The sequence below is a fragment of the Gopherus flavomarginatus genome, chromosome 2, assembly GCF_025201925.1.
Source record: "Gopherus flavomarginatus isolate rGopFla2 chromosome 2, rGopFla2.mat.asm, whole genome shotgun sequence".
Lineage (NCBI taxonomy): Eukaryota > Metazoa > Chordata > Testudines > Testudinidae > Gopherus > Gopherus flavomarginatus.
The window spans coordinates 207,050,799-207,078,427 of NC_066618.1; the positions used below are offsets into that span (position 1 = coordinate 207,050,799).

The following is a 27,629-nucleotide window of genomic DNA, read 5'->3' on the forward strand; positions in this document are numbered from 1 at the left end:
CCTTTAATACCACATCTGTTACTCTTCAGAATGGATCCGAGTTTGCTGCCGAGTCTTCATGATATCTTTGTGGCATAAGAATCATTTTCACAGTAGTTAAGTGTTACAATCTGAAGCAACAAAGATACTCTTCATTCAAATCACCTTGTAAAAAGTTGCATTTAGAAGTCAATAGTTTTCCAATGGTTTCCATGGAGGTATCAGTTGCTCTTCCCGAAATGGAGGGGGGAAAAAAAAAAAAAAAACCACCCACACAACTAGAGCCAGTGAATAAATATTACAAAAATAAATTATTTCTATCCCCACAAAGTAACTAAACATCTACATTCACATCTAAATACTCACTACATCTGTTGGATGTTTGGATACCAAGACATAAAAATCACCTGTGTATTGCATTCAGACACTGCCTTTAACAATGCAAGAGTCAGTACCACCATGCAACATCTAGCTTTTCAGATAAGCTGAGTAAATATCTTCATCCCTTTAGTGTTTGTCACTTTTTGCTATTCCACTTCGGCAGCGAAGACTAATGCTAGATTCAGTGCTTTTATACCCATCCGCCCTTCATAAAATACAGCAGCTGCTCTCTTTAAAGAAATTCTTAATAAATATATGTACACACACTTAAAAAAAGTGAGCACAAGAAACAGATGGTATAATGTAGAAGAAACCTATTAGTTACTGCCTTTTTATAAAGGCACATTTTAGCATTTTTAAGAATTGCTAGAAAGATTGTGTTTCAATTGGCTACAGCTCGTGGGGTTATTTAAATAAAAAAGCATAAGAGCTCATGTTAGTCTTCACTGCTCAAATAAGTTGATATGGAGGCTAGAGAGATCTAAAACAATGTTTTTCTCGAGTTCTGACGTTCCTATGAACATACAAAAGACTGGCACTATCAGACAGAGAAGAGATTTAAGGAAATAAAGTTCATGGGATAAAGTTGTTCTGTCGCAGTTCCTCAGTGTTCTGCGGCCTCAGTTCTCTGCTGCTGATGCCGCTGCCATTCCAGATTTCATGCTCTCTCGTGTCGATGATGTTAACTCCTCAAACTCTGTGTTTAGTTTGCCGATCACCCATTCCAGGGCATCTCGACCCTGTCAGAAAAAAAGACAAATTTAGTATCAAAATGGGTACAAGGCTACTTAAAATTAAAAAAACTTCCATTTCTTTCCTTTGTCAGACTTCAGAACTGCTCTAAAGGAAACTGGTTTTGTATTATTTGGGGTTTTATGTTGAGGTTTCAAGTTTTTACTGAAGCTTCATTAATCAGAAAGTTTGCATAACCTTCATCTTATGTGCAGAAAGTTAGTGCCATACCGAAGTGAGGTTATGGGAAAAGCGGGGTCTATGTACAATTACCTTCTAATTTAACAAGTCTGCTCACTGGTTACTTTAGCAATAAGGATGTTTTTACCATTTGCTTTTTCTGTTAGCATAGTAAAGACAACACTTGTACGGAGAGCAAGACAGATTCTAGTCCAGTTCATGCATCAGAATTGTTAAGAAATTTACATTTGGAGAATGTTTGATTATTGAAGATGAGAGCCAGAAAGACCCAAGCTGGACTTTCAGGTTAACTCAGCAGTTAAGGAAAAAACAGACAAACAAACCCACCCATCCACACAGACAGACATTCTACTTGTCAGAACAAAATTTGATCAGAAAATGACTGTAGGAGGGTATCATGGAGTTCTAAGTTCATAAATGAGTCACTTTTAAGCATATAACTGGGCTAAGTTTTTAAAATTGCAACTACATTTTCTGTCACCCTGCCCTGTTCCTTCCTACTCCTAGAATATTTGAAGAAGGCCTCAGAGAAAACAAAGTGCTGTGACTAAGTGCAATTGAACTTGTATTTTAAGTGTGCAACTCCTTTATTTTAATTGACCACATAGAATGTGCACTGCCCAGTTTTGTGAGTTCATGTAAGACTTATTTGACACGCTTACCTTGCTGGACTGTAGCGAGTCTCACACCCTTACTGAAGATTAGCTTTAAAATGAGAAATTTCTAGCCTAAAGTTAGATACAACTTTTTTTCCTTAATCAAAAGTACTGGAGTGTAGGGCTTTAAAATTTCATTTACCCAGGGTGAGTAGACATTTTGCCCAGGTAAATAGGTTAAGTGAGACCAGGGAGACACTGGCTTCTGTCTGGCAGGGAGGGGAAAGGAAAGCCACAAAGCTCTCAAGCACTACTGCTTTAACAGGAAAGGTTGATGCCATTAGCAGAGTGCCCACGTGGAGAGAGGAATATTTGGCAGGTGCTGGGGCTCAGGCATTTCCTTCAGAGCAAAGCGGTGAGGGCAGCAGCAGCACCACCCTGTAAAGTTGAGGGACTGGGGTAGAACAAATAATGGGGAGATGGAATTTAATTTATTTGAATGGCAGAACAAACAAGGGAGCCATTATTATTTAAGAAGGCAGAAGAAGTGATTTTTTCCCAGGGGAGTTAAGGTAGGTGGATGGAAATTCAGTATGCTTGGATCTGAGGGAATGGTGGCACAGGTACTTTCCCATCTGGCATATTAGGCTTAGTCTTCAAGCAAGTGTCAGAAGACTATCAAGTCCCCTTGGAGAGAAGTAAAAATCAAGCTCACCTTAACCTCTTATATATCATTACTACCACAAATGGCATCCTCTTGAGATTAAGTAGTTTTCAGTGGACATGCTGTCATGTTCTTACTATTCTTAACTCTTCACTTTACCATCCATACATATACCCTAATGAATGAAACAGCTGTAACTATGTATGTGGAGATATACCTCTCTAACAGAATGACCCAAACGGTCATTGAGTCCAGCCCCCTACCTTCACTAGCAGGACCAAGTACTGATTTTTGCTGCTCCAGATCCCCTAAGTGGCCCCCTCAAGGACTGAACTCACAACCCTGGGTTTAGCAGGCCAATGCTCAAACCACTGAGCTATCCCTGCCCTCACTAGATTAAAAGTACTCAGTTCATGCTAAAGTGCATTCTAAGAAGAGCTACTACTAGGTTTGATTCAACAGTGCAGAATACAAGATGGCACCTAACTGAGCAGACATCAGAGGACAGGATTCCTCAGAACAATATTTCAGTAAGAACTGAATTCTTGTGATACAGGCAGCTCAGCAAGAAGCACCAGAATGTACGCTATGTGACTGAGTCGTTATGTCATTAGCTTTACAAACTGCAATGCATGCAAACAAGTTGAATAGCTGGGGGACCTTACTGATGCAGGAACAAAGAGGGTGTTACCCCTTAAGAGAGTGCACTGTGTATGTATATTTGCTACAGGATATTTTAAAGAGTCCCTAACCCACTGTCTCCTCTTCCCTAACCAGAGGGAACTAGAGTGGGTGCATATTCCAATAACCAGTCAGTCTTTTTCAAGTTAAGAAATAAAAAAAGACTGCACAACCTTACGATGATATTTCCATTTAGCCACATTGAAAGAAAATTGATTGTGAAATAGAAAGAGGCATCTTCAATCAGCAGGAAGAACATGCCAAGTTTAGAAATAAAGCCCTTTGTTATTCAAGTGCTATATTGAGTTATTTATGTTACAGTTAGCAGTGTTCACTAGGAACTGCCCACACACTAGTAGACAGTCCCCATCCTGAAAAGATTTAAAAACAAAAACCCATAGAATCAAAAATTCTCATTCCTGAGCCAAGACCAAACATGAGACATTTCAGTTCCTACAAAAATTATTGGCTCTGAAGTTACTGTTTCTACTGAGTGCCACCAACATGTTAAAGGGACATCAACTTGCATATTTTTGGTTTGGCTAATTAAAACTGAATTCATTTTAGTCAGAGCAGGACCTCTTCTTAACAGATCTTTTTTTCCCCTGCTTCCCTGATGATATTTAGTAGCCTCAAGGGCCACATCAAACTCCTCACTCTCCTCCTCCCCATCAGCCAGTTTCCCCTCTGTGCACACAGTTGCCAACTTCAGTTTGTTTTGCTGGTACTGGTGCTGGCAAACTCTCTCTTGCAGGGTATAGGGAAGCTTGCATGTGAGCTACAACAGAGCAGTGCACGTTGCTACATGCAACAGGAAATAAGTGCCCAATAAAATAGCAAAACAGTTTCCCCTCCTCTAATCTCTGTGAATATGACAGTTCAGTCAAACCATGCAGAAATAACCCCAGGTACAAGCTTTTTAAAGCTATTTTTCAAGTTATTGTCCTTTTAGTTACAGGGGCACTAATATACATAGCACTGGAAGTGTTTAAAGTGTGTTACTTGGTTCCTAAGAATGTTTAAGTCTGATCATAGACAGTAGACTTTTACTATCCAAACAGTTAGCCAGCATCTTTTGGGTGGGACTCAGATCCACAGAATTCCTTCCAAGAGTGATAACCAGTCAGTCAATCATCCAAAGTATGTTTGTGGGTTTTCCAAAACAAATAAAATCAGTGAGGTATTTTCTCACAGCTCTTGAAAAACTGCTTAAATCCATATAACTTAAGCATCAATGCACCATGCTGAATAAATTTCAGAACAATTCTCCAGTGGAATCTAAGTTAATAAAGCTTCATCTCTACAATTTCTTTTAAAATTAAGGACCTGAGCAATTCTACTCAGTAAAAAGTTAAAAAAAAACAGAATCTGACAGAGGACTGGAGTTTTATATATAATACAATGTTATTTAAGTCCTACATTATGTAAGACTTAAGCAAGCACATTCATAACCAAGCATGCACATTACATATGTTAGCACTAAATTATGCTTTCAATATTAGGTCAAATACTAGTATAAGGATTTATTATATCTTTGATAATTGATAGCAAACTGACTACTCCAGTTGAAGTTTTTTTGGAGAAGACAAAGCTTAATGGTTTGTCCAACCCAAGAATTTAGTGGCATGAAAAGTAAAGTTGAAAGCACACAGCCAGCATCTGCTGATTTTATAAGTCATACACATCCCAAAATAAAATTATAAGAAGAGAAGAGTTATGAAAAAAAGGTTTTAGGATTTTATCATTGGAAGTTTGTGGTTTCAATACAGGAATGACAGTGTTGAGCTAGGCTAGCTAATGGAAGGCAAGGTGGAAAGCACTATTTACTGTCCAGCATAAAAACTATGAAAACTGTAACCACTCATATTCAGACTTCAGAGCTGAAAGGAAAAAAAGCAGCACTTCCTACCATGAACAAACTGAAATGCATCTGAAAGTTAAAATTTTACTTAATCATGTTGTTTAAAGAAGGTCATTTATTTGTAACAGCAGCAAGCTAGGAAAGCAATTTAAGATGCTAAATGAGATTCTTATTGCAACTATACCAATTAATCAGAGTGAAATATGTTCAGCTTCCACCTAAATTTTTAAACAACAACAGAAGGTCCCCCCCTCCAATCCCATCTACCTCTTGAAAGTCTAATGAAAAGGAAGAGACCAGATCAATTCCTGTCAGGGAAGAGAAAGCAAGTAGCCATAACTCTGTGCTGAAGAACATGCTTGTTAGGCACCTGTTTTGACAAAATCAACCCTAAAACACATTTTTATAAGGCTGATTCCATTAACCAAGCATTTTATGGTTCATTTCTTTAGATAACTGTTCTTATGTTGTCAAATTTAACTGACCATGCTGGCGTGGGCCCCTATTAAAAAGAGTGACACATTCACATGCCTAGGTACCTGCAGTAACCTATTATTTACATGTATAAGAAGCAATACTATGGTACAAAAGCACTGCAGTACATGTAGGAACAACTAAAGGTCTGCCCTTCCACTGATACAGTGGATTTGGGCTACTTGACCCATTCTAGGTTGGGATGAAAAAAAGAAACCATATGATGCTAGTACTATGAGAACAAGTTTGCCATTCCTGAATGTAACTGATATTACAATACATGCAAGCTAATGTACAGATTATTATTTTTTTTAATATAATCACATCACAACAGTCCATGCACACATTTGCTAGAAAGCTGAAATGCTGTACCGAGATAGTGAATGCCGGCGTTACCACTAGTTAGTACAAACTGCAGATGTAGAGATAGACTGCTAGCTTAGAGCGCTTTCAGAATTTTGAATTATCCACTCAATAGCATCCCACCCCTGGAGTAACACAGAAAAGATTAACACATGGCACAAAATTCATCTTTCATCATTGTAGTATTCAGGCATCAGGCCTGCAATCTCAAACCCTCAAAGCAAAATTCAACATTTACGTCAGCATTTCAAGATACAGCAGGAAACACTTTCCAGCAAAGCTTTTGCCATGTCTAAGCAGACTTCTGAAAGCACAGAAACTCAGTCTTGTGCTTCTACAGTCACCATCTCCTTCAAGGTACATCTGCTTGTTAGTAATGAAAGGGCTGGAAACACAAATTCCTGCCAAGTTAAGCATCTCTGAATGGATTTAGCTGTCTTAGAAAGGACAAGAAGGTACTGTTCCACCATTTGACACTTGGCTACGAAGATGTTTAAAAATGTTATATGGAAGGGGCCCTTTTCTAATTTGGCTTTCTACATATGTCAGACATTTTCTAAGTGGGCTGCTGGCAAACCAAAGATTTAACCGCAGTGATGAGTGTCAGGGGATGGTGAGATCACAGTATGTACCCCATTACTCTAAGTGGAATTGGAGGAGAGAATTGTAAAAACTTTAAGTGGAGACACGTTTATGGCCACTAAACTAAAATACAATCTACACTCTTGAAATTCAACTAGCCACTTTTTCCTCCCTCTCCCCAAACCCTGCAGTTCATCCACTTAATCCCCAGCCTCAGCACACTTTATTTCTGCCAGTCTATCCCCTAACACCGCTTTACTATTTCCTCAGGGAAGTGCACTGCAGGGATGAAGCAAACATTCAGATTCCCTCCTCTCCTCACCCCATGCGATATCCTTATGGCCAAGAAGGGCTAAATGTTCATCAGTCTAAGGCCTGGTCTACACTACACGTTTACACCGAATTTAGCAGTGTTAAACAGAATTAACTCTGCACCCGTCCACACAATGTAGTCCTTTATATTGATATAAAAGGCTCTTAAAACCGATTTCTGTACTCCTCCCCAATGAAGGGAGTAGTGCTGAAATCGGTATTGCCATGTTGGATTAGAGTTATTGTGGCCGCAATTCGAAGGTATTGGCTTCTGGGCGGTATCCCACAGTGCACCATTGTGACCACTCTGGAAAGCCATCTGAACTCAGATGCACTGGCCAGGTAGATAGGAAAAGCCCTGCGAACTTTTGAATTTCATTTCCTGTTTGGCCAGCGTAGAGCTCTGATCAGCGCAGGTGGCAAAGCAGTCCCAAATCCAAAAAGAGCTCCAGCATGCACCCTACGGGAGATACTGGATCTGATTGCTGTATGGGGAGACAAATCTGTTCTATCAGAGCTCTGTTACAGAAGACGAAATGTCAAAGCATTTGAAAAAGTCTCCAGGCTATGATAGACAGAGGCCGCGGCAGGGACTCAGCACAACGCTGCGTGACAAGCGTTAACGGAAAGCCAAAGAATCAAATGGACGCTCATGGAGGGAGGGAGGGGGTACTGAGGACTCCAGCTATTCCACAGTCCCCGCAGTCTCTGAAAAGCATTTGCATTCTTGGCTGAGCTCCCAATGCCTGAAGGGTCAAAAACATTTTCTTCGGTGTTTCAGGGTATGTCGTCAATGTGCCTTCCCGAAAGAAAAGGGAAAAAAAAATCGTTTCTCGCCTTTTTTCAATGTCACCCTATGTCTACTGCATGCTGCTAATAGGTGGGGTGCTGCAGTGCTGAACAGCAGCATCTTGTCCCCGGTGGCAGATGGTGCAAAATGACTGGTATCTATTGTTATCATCAGCCCGTGAGTGCTCCTGGCTGGCCTCGGTGAGGTCGGCCAGGGGCACCTGGGCAAAAATGGGAATGACTCCCAGTCATTCCCGGCAGACGGTACAAAATGCTCGGGAACCGTCCTCATCATAGCAGCTGGAGGCTGAGCTCCATCAGCCCTCCCTCTTTCAAGTATAAAGAAGATTCTGTACTGCCTGGACTATCACAGCAGCGGGAGGCTGCCCCCCCAGCTCATTTTATCTCACTAAAAAGTCAGTGTTTCTTATTCCTGCATTCTTTATTACTTCATCACACAAATGGGGGGACACTGCCACAGTAGCCTAGGAGAGTTAGGGGAGGAGGGAAGCAATGAATGGTGGTGTTGCAGAGGCACCCCCTAGAATGGCATGCAGCTCATCATTTCTGCAGAATCTCTGGGGCTCTGACCTGGAGCGGCTGTGCTCTCTGGTTCTCTAATAGACTTGCCCCATATTCTAGGCAGGACTATTTTTAGACAAAAACAAAGAAGGGAATGACCTGGGAAGTCATTCCCATTTTTGTCCATGCGCCCCAGCCGACCTCAGCGAGGCCAGCCAGGAGCACCCATGACAGCAGCAGATGGTGCAAAATGACTGATAACCGTCATCTCATTGCCAATTTACCATCGCAGGCGGTGCTATAGCTGGTAACCATCTCTGCTACCTTGCAAAGGCAAATCAATGCTGCTGTGTAACACTGCAGTACCGTGTCTGTCAGCAGCATCCAGTACACATACGGTGACAGTGACAAGAGGCTGAATGGGCTCCATGGTTGCCATGCTATGGCATCTGCCAGGGCAATCCAGGGAAAAAGGGCGCGAAATGATTGTCTGCTGTTGCTTTCACGGAGGAAGGCTTGAGTGATATTAACCCAGAATCACCGGCGACATTGTTTTTGCATTGGGATCTCAACCCAGAATTCCAATGGGTGGGGGAGACTGCAGGAACTATGGGATAGTTACCCACAGTGCAATGCTTCCAAAGTCGACGCAAGCCTCGGTACATGGACGCACACCACTGAATTAATGTGCTTAGTGTAGCCGCGTGCACTCGACTTTATACAATCGGTTTTAAAAAAAGTTTCTGTAAAATCGGAATAATCCCGTAGTGTAGACATACCCTAAGGCTGGACATCAAGTGACAGAAGCAGCATTGCTGTCTAGTGATATCCTACTTTCAGGGGTAAGGGGCTGGCCAAGGCACATACTACCTGGGATGACATTGGGAAGTAAGTCTGGACCTGAACTGCCACTACCCAACCAGGCCAGATCCCACTTGTATTTGTGCACCACATCCCACTCGCCTTCACATCTGTCTCACTGCTCCCTCCTTCACTGTTTGTCCTTCCCATCCTTACACCTGACCTGTGTTCTGTCACACGACATTCATTTCAGTCTGCTGCTCTTCCTCCAGAGGTGCTAGTGGAGAGGTACAGGTGTGATCCTCCATTGGATTTCTAGTAGTGTGAGAGCAAGACAGAGTGCCCCCAACAGTAGCAAATAACCACTCCCAAAGCCCTACCTGGAGTGTCTGAGTATGACTTTGGGATGAACAGAGCTCTTTTTCTATGCCTTGCAGATTGACACAAATTGGGGAATTTACTTCAACAGGGAGTACACAAATTGGCCTAGGTTCCCCCCCTTCTCATCAAAAACAATCAGGTAATTTAATCTCTGTGCAGAGCTGCTTGTATAAAACTAAACTGGATGATTTCAGGTCATAGACGAAGGGACGGTGCACATGTAGCACAATGGGCAGATAAGAATTCTAACAAATTAGATTGTGCTGAACACAGTCTGCAGTGTGAGCAGTGTTCAATTTTGTGAATTAATTTTCCATTCTGTCATTATAGACATCTTTGCTGGTAGCCTTTTTAACCATTTGAACTGTGGCACCTTAAAGGCTAATAGATTTGTTTGGGCATAAGCTTCCATGGGTAAAAAACCTCACTTCTTCAGATGCATCTGAAGTAGTGAGGTTTTTTACCCACAGAAGATTATGCCCAAACAAATCTATTAGCCTTTAAGATGCCACCGGACTCCTTGTTGTTTTTGTGGATACAGACTAACACAGCTACCCCCTGACATTTGAACTGCGACATGAGGGTTTAAGAGCTGCTTGGGTAACAGTCTCTAACAATGGGAACATTACAGACAGGTTAGCCTGCATTTAAGAACTAGTTAACAAGTACTGCATTTCCTGCTTCTGGTGACATTTACAGGAACAACAAGAAGTTAAATGGTTAAAAATAAAAGTTGTACACACTTAGGGTCCAATCCTGCAGGTTTGAGCCTTAAGCATGGTATTCAGCAGTACAAGTGCTCAAGAATTGTTGTCACAAAAGCATACCTTTCTAGCATTGGAGGATATTGTGTTGGCCATTAAACTTTCCAAATAACTACTCAGGCTAACGCCTTTTACAGTAATAATTGCTTCTTGAGTTAGCACAGTCCTGCAATGAAAGAAAATAAAGCTTAATTGATACAGAAAAGGAGCAATATACCCTCTCTCACAAACAGACAGACCCCCGACCGCAACTTACTTTTCTGGGTTTTCAGGATGAGGTGTGTAGACCAACCTCTCATCAACTGACACCAAATTTGTGAGAGTAATCTTAAAAACAAAAAACCACAAAAATCCTCAGAGGAAACAGCGAAGAGGAGAACACTATCAACAATTCAGTAGCACCAACTGGTGCTTCATTATCCTTAACAGCAGAAAACAGGACAGTTACTGTACTTTGTAACAGCACAATTATAATTGTCAATAATTATTCAGAGGTGGTTTGTCTTCTGCTATTGCCAATCCAATTACAGCTAGGTAACCTCTGCCTTTCACTAGGTCTCTCTATATTCCATGTTGTCTGCCACAATTCAGGTAGCTTTCCAGTAACATTTCTGAATGTTGAACCAAGTCTGAACGTCAGTATGTTTGCAGTGGCAAGCTTTTCAATCCAGGCTCTTGATGGAAATAAGTAGCCTTACCAATCACACACAAAACATGTACTTAGAAAAGTCCCTAACTCTAAATTTACTGTACAAAGATAAGATTCTTACTGAAATCATAGATTTAAAACGTGATAAGTTTGAAGGACATCAGAACACAACATAACAGTTTGCAAATTTCAACAAGATTAAAGATTTGCAATATAGTTCTAAATGTATTTCTGTTGCTCAGGGAAACTTCTTTGGCTAGCATGTTTTATTGTCCAATACATAAGTCTGTCATTTCTGCTTTCTCAGAAGATGGTTTCACTGATGTTAAAGTTACACCCATACAAATATTTTATATTGCCTACGTATTTGAAGTTGCCTACTTATGCAAAGAAGCAGCCAACAGTGACTGAAAAAGGAAATGTTATTTAAAAATTTAGCAACCCAGAAAAGCTTCACATTGAAAATGCCGGTCTTTGTTTGACAGCCGTAAGTGCAAGCTTGTGCATTTCTGAAAGCTTTGCTTTCTTTTGCATTGCAAATAAGCAGGCGGTTGGTCTATTCTCCTACAGCCATTACCAAAAGCCTCCTGACCTCACTTAGGGCTTGTCTACATCACAAAGTTGCAGCGCTGGCGAGGGGGTTACAGCGCTGCAACTTAGGAGGTGTACACATCTGCAGGGCATCACCAGCGCTGCAACTCCCTGTTTGCAGCGCTGGCCGTACTCCCGTTTTGTCTCGGGTGTAGAGGATCCAGCGCTGGTGATCCAGCGCTGGTAATCAAGTGTAGACACTTACCAGCGCTTTTCTTGACCTCCGTGGAATACGCAGGTATCCCAGCATACCTGAGGAAGCCTCTGGTAATCAAGCTGGTCTCCTTCCCCGGTTTGCTCTCGCGTTCCCCGAACCGCGAGCAAGCAGGTCTCCTTCCCTGCGGTTTGCAGGGTGGTTCGGGGAACGCGAGAGCAAACCGCGGCGAAGCTGGTCTCCTTCCCCGGTTTGCTCTCGCGTTCCCCGAACCCCCGTGCAAGCACGTCTCCTTCCCTGCGGTTTGCAGGGGGGTTCGGGGAACGCGAGAGCAAACCGCGGTGAAGCTGGTCTCCTTCCCCGGTTTGCTCTCGCGTTCCCCGAACCCCCCTTGAAGCCACCCAACAGCGCTGCAGTGTGGCCACATCTAACACCACTTGCAGCGCTGGCTGCTGTAAGTGTGGCCACTCTGCAGCGCTGGCCCTATACAGCTGTACTAATACAGCTGTAACAACCAGCGCTGCAAAATTGTAGATGTAGACATACCCTTAGTCACTTACATTGGTGGAGCAGAGTTCCATTTTCTTTTCTACTGGATCTACCACTGAATGTTCTTTAATGTATGTCAAAGTCCTACTTGTTCCCAAAATCTGGAAGACAAAACATTCCATTTAAATATTCAACATGACACCAGAACAAATTACAAAAGGTTTTCTGTGTTCTAAACTACTACTTTTACATATTTATGTTGTGGTTGTACATGAACACCCTGATCAGGATCAAGACCTCAACACGCTGAGTGCTAGGCAATCACACAAAGTGACATAGTTCTTGCCTGGAAGATACTACAATGGAAATTTGACTAACATTTTCAGGAAACACTGCAATGCATTTATTGCAAGAGATGTGCTGCTATATCATTACATTTTCCCTATGATTTCTGGAAAAGGCATTTCTTATAAATTCAGAGTTGAGATCTCAGAGGATGAAGTGATGTAATGCATTACATCATCAGGTACTCATTCAACATATAAAAACATACCGCTTTCACAATACTTGGTAGTCCCCACTCTGTGCTGAGAAGTCGGTGACTATGTAACCTTCCCTGGTTATCGAGGCTTCTGTCTATCACATCTACTCCTACTACACATGGATTCATGGGATTGGGGTATTTTCTCATAGCAGCTTTGATAACTGTATCCCATGGGTGTCTAGGGGAAAAAAAGACAGATGAATATTGTTAATGAAATGCATAAATACGAAGATCGAATGAGTGGTACAGACTTATCTGGGGTATTGGGTGAAGTATTGGTCACCTCGTGCCTCAAAAACAAATACTGCTGACTTGGGGCGGGGGCTCAGAAGGTCTATTAAAATAGTTAGGGGCATGGAAGAATTTTTACATGGAAAGATTAAAAAGACAGATTGTCACTTCTCCTCTTATTTGTTTACTTGGAAAGGAAACCAAGGTAGATAAAATGAGGAAGTTATAGTGAAGAGAGACAGGAAAAACAGAAGCTCCTGATCTAACAAGAACAAGGTGACATTTGCTGAAGCTAAAAAAATGGCAAATTCAGAACAATTAATAGAAAATTCTTTTCCATGCAACATGTAAATGAATAGAAGAACTCACTATCAAAGGATACGGAGGCAAAAAAGAATAATAAATATCTAGGTAATGCTAACAAATTTTGGAAGCAATATTAAGCCTCATGTTTCAGGATCTAAACCAATCTCTAACCATTTGGGACTAGAGGAAACCTAGTACATGGGGCAGATCATTCCACACCCACCTACTGTGCGGTTTTGGCACCTTCTCTGAAGTTTCTGGTGTTGGCCACAGTCAGATACAAGAGAGACAAGACTGGACTAGATAGACCATGGGCTTGATCCAGTATGGAAATTCTTCTGTCAGTGTTGACAGAATACCTGATAGTTTGTGCAAGTGTACTTTGTATTGCATACATATTATACATGAGCAACCTGTTCCAAAGTGATTATTGATTGTCTAACTTGAGAACTAGTAAGAAGGGTGGCGGGAAAGTCATAGATAATGGGTGCTTGATAAGTTACATTTGTTCCAGCAGTGTGGGGTTAATGTAAGCTTTACCTAAGAGTAGAAGAGACAAAGTGGATGAGGAACTCTCTTTCATTGAGCCAACTTCAACTGGTCAAAGAGACAAGCTTTCAAACTTACATAGAGCTCTTCTTCAGGTCTGGGAAAAAAAGACTGCATAAGCTCCCCAATAAAAGGTACAACCTCATCCACCTTGTCTCTCTAATATCCTAGGACTAAAACAGCAAACAAACAGATTTATGGAGGTCATGTTCTCCATGCTAAAGCTGGCCTCCTCCAAAACTTCTTTCAATGTTCTAGGGTTGTGGAGACTGGTACTCACGTTACCTTCAGCTCTTTCTATTCACATGTAAAGAAGGACCCCCACTACATTAGCAAAGTGACAGTGTCAAGAATATGTTTCCCCTAAGGCCTCAGCAGCCTCTGAACTAAACACCATATTCCACCAGATCTTTTATTGAAATTTCTTTAACAGTTTTGCTTCGTCTAAACTAGCAAACCAAACACTGAAAGCCAAATACAGCTGAGATCCACACACCTGCTACCCACAGCTACTGTCTGCAGTAGGATTCTCTCATTCTATAAATCTGTTATTCCACGGAGCAAGCTCAAGTCCAGCTAAACCAACACAAACTACAGTGGTTTCTCTCAGGTATTTTCTGCACTCAAGTTTTGCACATTACTTACACATCTTCAGCTCCACTGCTGTTAGCAAGTGTGGCTCTGCAGTGGAAAAAAAAAGTTAGGGAATAAAAGACAAGTGTAGGCACCAGGCAAAAGGTGTTGCTATGTGGAGGTGTTAAAACCCTTAGAAGAATAAGCATTGCAACAGTAAATGTTATACAACTGACTACCGTTTTCATTGCACACAGTCAGGACCTCTGAGGCAAACAGCCTTATTTCATGTTTTGAAGTCTTGGAAGTCAGCTCCTAAGGCCCAGCTTTTCAAAGTCAGTAAAAAGGTGTTCTCAGAGGCTCTAACTTTTGACGTCACTCCCCTCAATGCCAGAATTTGATTTGATGTTTAATTCAAACTTCTGACTAAACAGTATTTTGTCTTTTTTATTGGAGATGTTTAAATAGGTGAGGTTTCATGAAGAGTAAGATATTGAGTCATTTTGACACGCACACAAAAACTTTGTTATAGGAGCTATATTAGATAAATAATGGAAGAGAGTTTCAGTTTTGAATTAGACTACAGCTTAACTCCCCCGTGTAGGAAGGCATCTACAAGACATTCCTCTATAACACACACACACAGTGGAGTTTTGCAAACATCTCCAGGATGAACAGGAAAAACAAAGTGGTCCTTCAGCTTCAAATGGGGAAATATATATTTTGTTTTACAGCAAAAAGTTCCTTCCCCCATTCCTAGACCCTGCTCTCTACTAAAAGATATGCATGGACTGGTCTTCATATTATCATCAGGAATTATGTAATGTAACATGAACATAAAACTAAGCAGAAAGGTGATTAACAAAGGCAAGATGTCCTTGAAGACTTTTTACTAATCTCTGATCTAACCACATTCACACACATTGCAGCAAACGTTTTGCAGGCCTCACACTCCGTAATCTAATTTTCACATAGCATCAAGAAAGTATTATGTTCCACAGATAACTGATTTTCAAGTCAAGCTCTGCAGTTGCTCAAAACAGAAGTTGTGTCACGAAGAGAAACCTTTATTAGTACCAATCTTTAATTTTACACTAGAAGTTTTGGTTTACACATGATAACTTCAGGTGCCAAAACCCTGAGGCTAGATCTTTGTCCACATACCAAATGTAAACCAGCTTATCTGAAGTTATTTAAGTAAAAGTTGCTAAACCAGTACCAAACTCCTATACTAAGAAAATTTCACAAAAATTTTAGATTGCTGCTAACATCATTCTAGCTTCACCTATGTTAGCAAATGTGAGAGCCCCAGCATAGGGGGGCTTTCAATGACATTTTAAAACACTCTGTCTACATGGCAATAAAGTACCCACAGCTGGCCCATGTCAGCTGACTCTGTCATGGGGCTTGGACTGCTGGGCTATAAAATTGTAATGTAGACTCCCCCACTCCCCTTTCATGGGGTCCCAGCACCCAGTCTCCAGCACAAATGCCTACACTGCAATTTTATAGCTCTGCAACCAAAGCTAGAGTCAGATGACAAAGGCCAACCATGCAGTGTAGACATAGCATGTCTAATCAACAGAGGGTCTGTGCCAGGCTAGATGACATGGAGCTTTAAACACAGATGGTACGCTTACATTAAGGCTCCCAAAAGTTGCTAACACTGGTAAAGCAAGACTGGAGTTTGCAATAATGAGACATTTTTTAAATTCCTCCTCAAAACCCACTTCCATCAGCTTGGAAGAACTGGGTGGTGATAAGCACCCAGTTTCTTTTCTCTTTCCTCCTCCCTTCCCACTATAGTCCATTAAAAAATAAATAAATAAAAAAAAGTTAAAGAAAAGAAAAACCGGCACACACAACTACAAGCTTCATCTGGCACTACAGAGTCACATTCTGAACTTACTCTCCTCTTCCCTCTCCCTCCTTGCCCAGTATCTCCTAGGTTTATCCAGTCTAGACTGTAGCGTCCTAGGAAACAGGGACTATATTATATTTCTTTACAGCGAGGCTATGACTTCATTGACTTTTAAAAAAAACCACTACAAGCTTATACATACGAATCTGTGCCACAACATATAAACAAACACCAAAAGGAAGCCACTGTTTTGAAATGTCCAAGCCATCATCACCGAAGTTCATAGCCTGTTATCTGCAAATGTTTCCCAGTATGATGTGGCTAGACTTTGACACACAAGTATTCTCAAACTTTGCTATCAATTGTTCAGTTCTCATTTTGTCTGACAACCATTTTCGCAGTTAAATGCTTCACTTATATGAAGAACAACATGAAATAAATGACAAAGTAAGTTATTAACTTTGAAGGTTAGCAGCTCATTGAAGGTATTTTGTGGATTACTTAAAAACACATAACAAAAGGGGTGGGGACAAACACAAAATGTTACAATAACTCAGTTTTAATCTGTTCATACCTTTTAGGAGAATCAACTATATCTGTGTTTTCTCTAATATTATGAAAGCCTATGCCTTAATGCCAAATAATGTAATAGTTTTGTTAGTTTCATAACTCTGCCTTTTTAGAGTCTTATTTCCTGCATACCTTGGCAAACAGATCACAGATGTGGAAACCTTTCATGCTGCTTTCAGCCCTTGTCTATACAGAAAAGTTTCAGCATAATTTGGGGGTGAATGTAAACCAATGTAGTTATACCAGCAGAACTCCCTGGTAGACACTTATTCTATTTTAAGAGCTTCTTCGGTGGTTGTGAAGTGGTTTAAACGAAGGTGAAAAAAGCCACTCTTTTACAGGATTAATAATGTCCACAAGGGGTCACACCAGTATTACCGGTAAAACTTCCCCATTAGACAAGCTCTCAGTCACCCCTCTCACGTTGGTATGGAAATTTTGCAAGGATCTCCATACTGCACTGCCACCAACTGCATCCCCTTTGAACAGCAAAATGTACTCCTCATTCAGTGAGAGCTGCGCACAATCTTAACTTGAACTACAAAAAGACCTCATGATCAGTTAGTTCTTAAAATTAGAAGAAAGGGGAACTGCGGAACTGATTACACTTCCTGCAACCCACGCAATGATACAGAGAAAGATACAGAGTTGCAGCACAGGCTGAGAAGCAAAGTTAAGGCCACTGCAGTAACGGTAGGTCATAGTCCACACTTGCACTTTTTCCTCTGTAGGTCTATGTGGTGCCAGCTGTCACCTGCTCTGCCACTGAGCTGCGGGGTGACCTCGGACGAGTCAAACCCCACTCTGTGCCTCAGTTTCCTCAGCTATGATCTAGGGCTAAATGACATTTCCCGGCCCGTGGGCGAAGGGCAAGGGCTGGAGTATCACAGCGACGGGTGGCGTGCAGCCCCGTGACCGGCCCAGCCTGCAGCCCCGGATTGCAAACCAAGCCCCCGGCTGGGCCGGGAGTCCCCACGGGCATAGACCGGCGTCTGGCCCGGTAACGACGGAGTCACAGCCCGGAGCCGCAGGGCCGGCGCGCTCCCGGCCTGCAGGAATCACCGCCCCGCCCTGAAGTCTGGGGCCGGCGCCCAAGCTCCCCCAGCCCAGGCTCGGCGCCTGCTCCCGCCGCTCACCCGAACACGTGCTCCGAGCTCCAGATCTTCATAGCTCCGCCGCTGCCCCCGGCGCGCGAGCCCCAATGGCGACCTCCCAAGCGCTCGCTCAGGGCAAAGAAAGAGCCGGCTCAGCGGGGGCGGGGCCGTGACGCAAGCAGGGGGCGGGACGCACCGAGCCGGGAACAGAGTGTGCTCGGCAGGCTCCCAATTGCCTCACGGGTGGGAGGGGCGCGCGGGACACCAGAAAAAAAAGCCCGCCCCACTTTTAAATACGTCATGCCAGCGCCTGCAGTCCCCTGCGGCCACGTGACCCCCTTCCCCTCCCGACCTTACGTGATGCGCTCGCGCGCCGCGGCGGGGCGGGGTTTGTGGCCGGAGGGCGGAGTGTCGCGGCGGCCGTTTGGCCATGGCGCACCGCTACCTGCTGCTGTCGCGGGGCTGCTGCCGGCGCCGGGGCCTGCCCAGGTTCCTGACGCTGCAGCAGCTGCTGTCGGGCCGGGGCCCCTCTGGGCCGGGGCCGGCGCAGGTGAGTGACAGGGCGGTGCGGGAGGAGCCAGGGCGGCCGCTGTCAGTGTCCGCGGGGGACGATCGCTCCCGAGCCTGCGAGTGGGGCCGGGGTGACCCGCTCTGGCTCGGCCGGTGACCATCGTGCCCGGGCGCGTTCCCCGCGGCCGGGGCCGGCTCCGCAGGGGGCTGCTCGCCGGCCAGCGCGCCTGAGGAGACCCAGGTCCCCCGGTGCCCGCCTCGTAGGCCCTGGCGCCCTCGGCCACAGACGTCTGGCCGGGCCCCAGGCCCCGGCTGCACCCCCAGGCTCGCTTTGAAATCGCGCCCGCCGCGGGGTCTCGCCTTTGCAGGGTGCCCCGGCCCCTCAGCGTGTCCCTGCCAAGCGGGCGCTGCAGGCCGGTCTCAGGGCATCAGTGTTAAAGCGAGGCGGGGGGAGGGCAAGGCCAGGAGGGCGCTGGGCGCTCCCCGGGCTGGCTAGTCGGGGTGTCAGGAGTCTGATGTATCTTGCATAACCCCAAGTTTCACCTCACTGTGTGTTTTTGTGTCTTAGTTTGTAAGTATCAGAGGGGTAGCCCTGTTAGTCTGGATTTGTAAAAAGCAACAAAGAGTCCAGTGGCACCTTATAGACTAACTTTGTCGAAGTGGGTATTCACCCACGAAAGCTTATGCTTCAATACTTCTGTTAGCCCAAAAATACAAAGGTGTTTCAGCACATTGTTACTGAAAAATTGCTGACTTTCTCACTTTTACCTTGTAATTATAAAATAAATCAATTGGAATATAAATATTGTACTTACATTTTAGTGTATAGCATACAGAGTAATATTAGCAAGTCCTTGTCTATGACATTTTAGTTTGTACTGAATTCACCAGTGCTTTTTATGTGGCCTGTTGTAAAACTAAGAAAATATCTAGATGAGGTGATGTATCCCCTGGAAGACCTCTGCATCCCCCCAGGGGTATGTGTACTCCTGGTTGAAAACCACTATCTTATGTGACCTTTGGCAAGTCAAGACCTTAATGTCTCTGTACCTCAGTTTCCTATGTGATGGGGGAATAGTTCACATTGTTGCTGCAAAGGTAAATGAATACTTATGAAGTGCTTGGGATACTTCAGCATGAGGTCTCAAAGCCTGAGTATATACTTCCTCCATCTCTAGGCATAGTTTGTTTTAATTCTTAGTTTCTCTGTGCATATTTTAGTGAGGCCTTGACTTTATCAGGGCATCTTTCTTAATGGCTTCTTGTAGGCAATGCCACTGATCTTTAAGAAATTTGAACACTTACTATTATAAATGGTTATATTCTTATTCAAAGTAGTATGTTTTCCTTTTAAGAATTCTTATATTAGGGAGATAGAATATACATGATGATGAACATTAGAAATGTAATATCTTAACTAGAGTATCTTCAGTGGAGAGCATAATTTACAAGAAACTGAAGTAAACTGGAGATAACCATATGTAATGATCTGCTGTGCCTCCCTTTTATGTAAGTAAGTTATACTGCATTTTCAAAGGATTAGTCCTTTATTAGAAACCTACTTTTTTTTCCTAAGTACTCTTATGAAGTAGCTGATCGTTGTCAGATAATTAAAAGGATGTCAGCTGGGTCCAATTTACATTGTTCAGTTTAAGACAGTGGTTTTCAGTGGTTTTCAACCTTTCCAGACTACTGTCTTGCATACCCCCAAGTTTCACTTCACTTAAAAACTACTTAAGAATCAGACCTAAAAATACAGAAGTTTCACAGCACACTATTACTGAAAAATTGCTTACCTTCTAATTTTTCCCATATAATTATAAAATAAATGAATTGGAATATAAATATTGTATTTCCATTTTAGTATATGGCATACAGAGCAGTATAAACAAGTCATATGAATTTTTAGTTTGTGCTGACTTTGCTAGTGCTTTTTATGTAGTCTGTCGTAAAACTAGACAAGTATCTAGATGAGTTGACCTCTGGAAGACCTCTGTGTATCCCCAGGGTTGCATGTACTACTGGTTCGGAACCACCAGTTTCTGACATTTTAAAAACAATGTTTTTGAAGCTTTTGCCATGCAGTAAATAACTAGTACTAGTGTGTTTTATTTGTTGATAACCTCTTGATTTTTGGGGAAAAGATTAATTTTCTGTTGATGTAATCAAAAATATTGGGGATCTTCTGTGCTTCTTTTGTGTTCTTGGTAACTTTCTGTGGATTAGAATTACGAGGATTTAGTGGCTTGTCATCTTTTCTTTTTTGTAAAGTAAAAAGTTTTGATTTTTTTTTTTAAATACCCAGCAATGCTGCTATTCTGTTTTGCAGCACAAGATTCTGAAGGAGACTGAGCATGAGGCAGCATTTATTCAGTGCTATGGGTCTTGTATTTGTCTGACACTGTTAAATAGTGAGTAGAGCTGCATCACAGCCTTAATGTAACTTAGGTGTAAACCTGACCTGTATGCTCTCTTCACCTCTCCATTGTGGATTATTTTATATTTGTGAGTGTTTTATGAACTTTGTTAAAAAATGCTCATTAGGTATCATTCTCTTTCCCTAAGATGAAGGTTCATTGGAGTAATGAAGAATATTTATCTGTTTTTGTTTATTTCTAATTCCTTTGTCATGGCAACTCTTTTATCCCCAGGATTGATAGGCTGGGCTGGGTTCCCCTATACGGTTCATGAAATGGCCTAAATGTTTAGACAGCATGATGGCAAAGTGTGCTTCATTTGCTCTTTCTTCTTTTCTCCTTTGAAAACGCCCTGAAAGCATATCATTTTAGGTCACTCTGGCATTCCCAGCTCCAGCTGACCTAAGAACAGCAGCATGCTGTGCAAAAACTGGATTTCCGTGACATTATAGTTATTAGCTTGAACGTGTAACATCTTGGCTGTAATATTCCTTGATAGAGTAGCCTTGGCTTTTAGATTAAGCAGATAAATTCACATAGGAATTCTAATAACTGTTGAAATTACGCAGGTAGGGGAGAAAGAAACTGTAGGCATTTTTAAAATTAATTAACTTCGGCATAGGTCTATAGTCAATGTAAACATGGGTTTAGTTAATCAAGACTTAGTCTAGGGATTCAATGTATGTGGCATAAAGATAATTTTTACTTTCTTCTTTATAAAATGTATTTTGTAACTCTTCCTTTTGTGCATCTTACCTGAGGCACTGTTAGAGACATTTTAGCAGCACAGTTTGTAGTCTGCACAGGTAAATCCAACAGTGTACTAGCTCTTCTGTTCTGGTCTGTCCCCATGCTATAGCTTATTCCTGATCAACCAAGTCATAACACAGTTTAGCCCTATTCATGCTGGTTATAACCTGATTCACCCATAACCAGTCTTAAACTCTATTAACACGCTTGTTTTCCCTGATTAGATGGAGCAAAAGCTGCTGAATATTCTTGCTTTTTGTTCAGTTACTCTGAATTCGAATCATGACTAAAGTAAATATTCTCCCTGACAGACCTTTATTAATTTTTGATGTTGCAGGAAGATGGGGAATATAGAAGAGAAGGTGAGGCAAAATTCTCAGACACAGTTTTCTTGTGAGTTTCACTGTTGCTTCTTTTACCACTTGTCCCTGAGATGCATTTAGATTATTGTCATTAAACCCTTTGTTAGCCATACAAATTTACCTCTTCCTAGAGCCCCTTGCAGCTGCACATTTGTACTTGTCCCTGCTGGATGATGGCTCCTTAGACATAACAGCTACTCAACAAAGTATCTGTTTTACCCTGGCATGCTTTACTTTCTCAGTGAAAGGTTTTTTTGGATTTTTAATACTAAGGTTTATTCTGAGGGCAGTATGTAGAGCCTTATAAAATCTGTGTTAACCAGAACTTGGACAGAATCACGGAAGCAAAACAATAACATGGAATCCAGCGCTAAAATAAAATCCAACACTATACAAAACAATAAAGATGTATCCTCACTGCGGCCGCAGGGGTGGAGGAGATGGAATTAGTTCTTTTTTAAATGGAAAAAAACTAAATCAGAAAATAATAAATCTGAAAATTCACAATGATAAAATGGATTCATAGGGCCCTAAGTATAACAACACAAAATAAAGATGGAAAGGAGGGCATCAGCAGACTGAGAATCCTTCACCTGCCTGTCTCTATATCAGAAGTGAATAACAAGGAGATAGGAGCATTCGCTCATTCACATGAATTCTCCCCTAATTCCAAAAGTGGGAATGGATCAGACTTAGTTCAAAAAAGTCTTTAATTAAAACCCTTAAAAAAAAATCACAAAAAAAAAAGCAACAGCTTTCAAAGGACAATATTATAAATGCAATTTATGGTGGCGTGATAGAATTCTGTGAAGCAGCATATCAGTTTCTTCCTTCCATTTTGATATTAGATTCACCTTTAGGATAGGAAGTCTGTTTTACAGCCAGTATATTTTGAGAATAACATAATTGCTAAATGTTAATAACATTGCTGCACTTAGGAAGGAAAACTCAGAGTGAAGATAATAGGACTGTGCATAGATTTGCAGAGCTTATGTTTTGGTTCATGGTGATGTCAGATGCTAGACCTGATGCAGAGTTATTTCTGCTGAGTCACCCAATGTCAGGTTAATTCACTTCTAGCAGTTCCCTCCAGGAGCATGAAAGGGTTGAATGTCCCTTTGAGATAGAGGGAAGTAGTGGCAAGGCAATGTTCCCTCTGATTTTTTACATCCATGTGCGGAATAAATTTTATGTGCACCAATATGGAGGGGGGGTGGGGCTGTGGCGTTCAGCATGTGGGAGGGGGCTCAGAGCCAGGGCAGAGGGTTGGGGTGCAGGGGCTGGGGATGTACGCTCGAGGGTGGGACCAGGAACATGGTAAGTTTGATTTAAATCACAAGTCAGGAAGACTCGATTTAATCATGGTTTTCTACATAAAAGTGCATTCTTGTTGGTTGTTATAACCTTAATACATATTCTTCACAACTCAGAGATAGATGTAGGTTTCATTTTTAGAAGGTACACACTATAGATTTTTAAAGTGATTTATTTTGAAAACTTTTCAGATTAGTTTTACAGCTATAGCAGAAAATGAATAATTGAAACTATTGAAAATTATGGTGGTCTTGAAGGTGGATAGTCTTCAGAATCCTGTATGTTGAGGATAGAGTCTCCTAAACAAAATAAGTCAATGCAGTTATTTAATTATTATTATCATACTGCTCATTTAGTATTATGCATTGCATTCACTGATGATCAGTATTACTTTAAAGTTGAAATTGTAAAAGGAAGATCTACCTATTTCAGCTATTTATTTTTATCACAGTTGCATCTAAAATGATAGTACCATAGAGTAACTACGATATTTTTTGCTCAAACATGAGACTACAAGAAGAGTCCAGAAGGAAGACAGGCAGTCCTTAAGGAAGAAGTAGGAAATAAAAAAGTCTACCAACCCAAAGGCCCTGCATGTTCAGACATGTTCCTTTCATCATCTTCATAGAATCATAGAATATCAGGGATTAGAAGGGACCAACCCCCTGGTGAAAGCAGGACCAATTCCCAACTAAATCATTCCAGCCAGGGCTTTGTCAGGCCTGACCTTAAAAACAACTAAGGAAGAAGATTCCACCACCTCCCTAGGTAACCCATTCCAGTGCTTCACCACCCTCCTAGTGAAATAGTGTTTCCTAATATCCTACCTAAACCTTCCCCATTGCAACTTGAGACCATTACTCCTTGTTCTGTCTTCTGGTACCACTGAATCCCCTTTCAGGTAGTTGAAAGCAGCTATCAAATCCCCCTCATTCTTCTCTTCTGCAGACTAAACAATCCTAGTTCCCTCAGCCTCTCCTCAGAAGTCATGTGTTCCAGCCCCCTAATCATTTTTGTTGCCTTCCGCTGGACTCTTTTTCTAGTTTCTCCATATCCTTCTTGAAGTGTGGAGCCCAAAACTGGACACACTACTCCAGATGAGGCCTCACCAATGTAAAAAAGAGGGGAATGATCACATCCCTAAATCTGCTGGCAGTGCCCCTACTTATACAACCCAAAATGCCGTTAGCCTTCTTGGCAGCAAGGGCACGCTGTCAGCTCATATCCAACTTCTCGTCCACTGTAACCCCTCGGTCCTTTTCTGCAGAATTGCTGCCTAGCCATTCGGTCCCTGTCTGTAGTAGTGCATGGGATTCTTCCATCTGAAGTGCAGGACTCTTCACCTGTCCTTGCTGAACCTCATCTGGTTTCTTTTGGCCCAATCCTCTAATTCAGTGGTCTCCAACCTTTTTGTGGCCAGTAGCACATTCATGTTTTCAAAATAGTGTGGCAGGCGCCAACAGTTTTTCAAGGCTTATTTTGTATTTGTACATTAAATAATACAAAAAGTCATATTTAATATTACATAATATATGAATCCAGAGAGAAGCCGCGAGGACAGAGAACACTGGCACCCACAGCCCCGGAGTACTCTGTCCCCAGCATGCGCGGGGCACTGGCTTCTCTCCCCTGCTGGGCACTAGGCAGGCCCCGCGCCTGCCGGGACAGGGCTGGCTCTAGGTTTTTTGCTGCCCCAAGCAAAAAAAATTTTGGCTGCCCCCCACCCCAGCCCTGGGGAGGGTACAAGTAGAGAGGTGCGGGTGAAGGGAGAGAACAAGGGGAAGGGGTTTGGTGAAGGAGCGATGGGGGGAGGTACAAGTGAAGAGGCTGTGAGTGGGACTGGGGGTGCAAGGGCTAAGAGGGCCAGGTGCTGATAACTGCTTCCACAACCCCATGCAGGCAGAGCCGAGAGGATGGACACTTACCCCAGGTGCCTGAGCCATGGGGGTTCCCCAGTGGGGCAGTATCCCTGGCTGCTCTGCTTGGAGCCAGCCTCTTCCTCTTCCCGCCCCTGGCACTGTGGGAGCCCGGGGCAAGCAGCGCAGGGCTGAGGCGGGAGACATGCACAGCGGGCTGAGTCTGGGGGCAGGAGGGGGCAGGTCCCTGACAGCTCGGGCTGCCCAGCCACTCGCCCCATCAGCACACAAGCTGGGATCCACGCCCCCCTCCCAGCCCTGCCGTGCTCTGCACAGCCCACTTGGGCTGTGAAATGTCGTGCCACCCTGGGGAGACTCAGAGCAGTAGCGGTGGCAGCAGCAGGACCCCTCCTCCCTCCCGGGTCCCGCTTCCCTCCCTCCCCGGCTCCTTACACACTGCGGTAGCCCCTCTCGCTGCCACAGCCCGGGCTCGGCTCCAAGGGACGATGCTCTGGCTCTCCAGTGGCAGGGCTCTGGCCAGGGCCGGCTCCTGGGTTTTTGCTGCTGCAAGTAGCCCCGGAGTTATCTGTCCCCGGCAGGCATGGGGTCATGGCTTCTCGAAGCCAGAGAGAAGCTGCGACCCCTTGTCTGCCAGGGACAGAGAACACTGGTGCCCGCAGTCTGCAGCTCAGGAGTTCTCTGTCCCTGGCAGGCGCGGGGCCGCAGCTTCTCTCTGGCTTAAGCTGCAGCCCCGCGCCTGCCAGGGACAGAGAACACCGGCACCTGCAGCCCTGGAGTTCTCTGCCCTCGGCAGGCATGGGGCCGTGGCTTCTCTCCCCTGTTGGGCACTAGGCAGGCACACATAAATGCCCCAGTGGGCGCCATGGCGCCCGCGGGCTCCGCCTTGGGGACCACTGCTCTAATTTGTCTAGGTCCCTCTGTATCCTGTCCCTACCCTCCAGTGTATCTACCACTCCTCCCAGTTCAGTGTCATCTGCAGACTTGCTGAAAGTGCAGTCCACGCCATCCTCCAGATCATTAATGAAGATATTGAATAAAACTGGCCCCAGGACCGACCCTTGGGGCACTCCGCTTGAAACCTGCTGCCAACCTGGCATGGAGCCATTGATCGCTGCCCATTGAGCCTGATGATCTAGCCAGCTTTCTGTCCACTTTATAGTCCATTCATCCAGCCCATACTTCTTTATCTTGCTGGCAAGAATACTGTGGGAGACTGTATCAAAAGCTTTGCTAAAGTCAAGGAATAACACATCCACTACTTTCCCCTCATCTACAGACCCAGTTATCTTATCTTATATAAGGCAATTAGGTGAGTCAGGCATGACTTGCCCTTGGTGAGTCCATACTGACTGTTCCTGATCACTTTCCTCTCCTCTAAGTGCTTCAGAATTGATTCCTTGAGGACCTGCTCCCTGATTTTTCCGAGGACTGAGGCAAGGCTGGCTGGTCTGTAGTTACCTGGATCCTCCTCCTTCCTTTTTTAAAAGATTGGCACTACATTAGCCTTTTTCCAGTCATCTGGGACCTTCCCCGATCGCCATGAGTTTTCAAAGATCATGGCCAATGGCTCTGCAGTCACATCTGCCAACTCCTTTAGCACCCTTGGATGCAGCGCATCCAGCCCCATGGATTTGTGCTCATCCAGCTTTTCTAAATAGTCCCGAACCACTTCTTTCTGCACAGAGGGCTGGTCACCATCTTCAACGCAGCTTCCTCATGAGAAGGAACACTTAGCATCATAGACTATCGGAGCTGGAAGGGACCTCAGGAGGTCATCTAGTCTAACCACCTGCTCAAAGCAGGATCACTCCTCAGACAGATTTTTGCCACAGGTCCCTAAATGACCCCCTCAAGGATCGAACTCACAACTCTGAGTTTAGCAGGCCAGTGCTCAAACCACTGAGCTATCCCTCCCTCCACGATGTTTCATTTGGGCAATGAGGCCTTGCATTTCTTTGTTGTGCTGTTGCACACATTCCTATCTTACCCACAGGTAGAGGAACTTCATTCAAATATTCCCAAACTGGGTCTCTCTTACAGCCTGCTGCTGTTATAGATTTTCCCTTCTAGTGAGGGAATGGCATGGTAGATCTTAAATCAGTGAAGACTACATTTGGAAAGACCTCAAGACTTCTGGAATATGCTGCTCAAACAGTTTCACTTTTTTTTCTATTGCCTGTCCCTCCTTTCTCACATTAATCTCCAGAATTCTTCTCCTTGTCCAGATCTATTCTGCCCCCAGCAATCTTGTATTCATTGTACTGATCGAAACTGCACTTTTAGAGAGGTAAGGGATTGACTCTGTGTACACAAATTTGCAGAGGTACAATATGGTTGAGATCTGTTATTTCTCACTTCTATGTATGTATGTATTTAAAAACATGCCTGTTAACAGCAAAAATGTTATCTCTGTAGACACAAATCCACAGTTTGAGAACTGCAAAACAAAGCATCTATGATGGTATCTTCTAGACTGAGCACTGAGTCCCATTGAATAGATAGAAAGATCAGCCTAAATAATCTATACAGAAACTCCTGGAATCCCATAAAATTGGGTCCCTAATCATGAACTATTGGAACTCATTTATAAAATTTTTCTTAAACATTACATAAATATATTTTCTCATGCTATAGAATTAGAATTTATAATCCCTATTCCATGATGAGATATCTTTGAGTTATAGCAGCAAAGAGTCCTGTGGCAC

General features: G+C 43.2%; 2 protein-coding genes across 7 annotated transcripts in view; one reads left to right on the forward strand and one right to left on the reverse strand.

Annotated features, from left to right (window-relative positions):
• Window positions 1-2: 2 nt before the first annotated feature.
• PRELID3A (PRELI domain containing 3A) lies at window positions 3-17,880 on the reverse strand. The gene is given in 7 exon segments (XM_050938868.1): window positions 3-1,031; window positions 1,034-1,100; window positions 10,147-10,249; window positions 10,340-10,410; window positions 12,038-12,127; window positions 12,520-12,688; window positions 17,737-17,880. Coding segments are annotated over 7 exon segments (630 nt in total). The 5' UTR covers window positions 17,769-17,880; the 3' UTR covers window positions 3-933.
• A 231-nt stretch (window positions 17,881-18,111) lies between these two features.
• The window catches only part of AFG3L2 (AFG3 like matrix AAA peptidase subunit 2), a 46,410-nt gene continuing 36,892 nt past the window's right edge, over window positions 18,112-27,629 (forward strand). For 5 of the 6 annotated variants that reach the window (XM_050938802.1, XM_050938805.1, XM_050938806.1 and 2 more), the window contains exon 1: window positions 18,112-18,244. In XM_050938802.1, the coding sequence (XP_050794759.1) occupies window positions 18,125-18,244 (120 nt within the window). In that variant the 5' untranslated portion in view covers window positions 18,112-18,124. Of the gene's footprint in view, window positions 18,245-21,697; window positions 21,734-27,629 lie in introns of those variants that run through there. The other variant, XM_050938804.1, reaches the window with a different exon arrangement.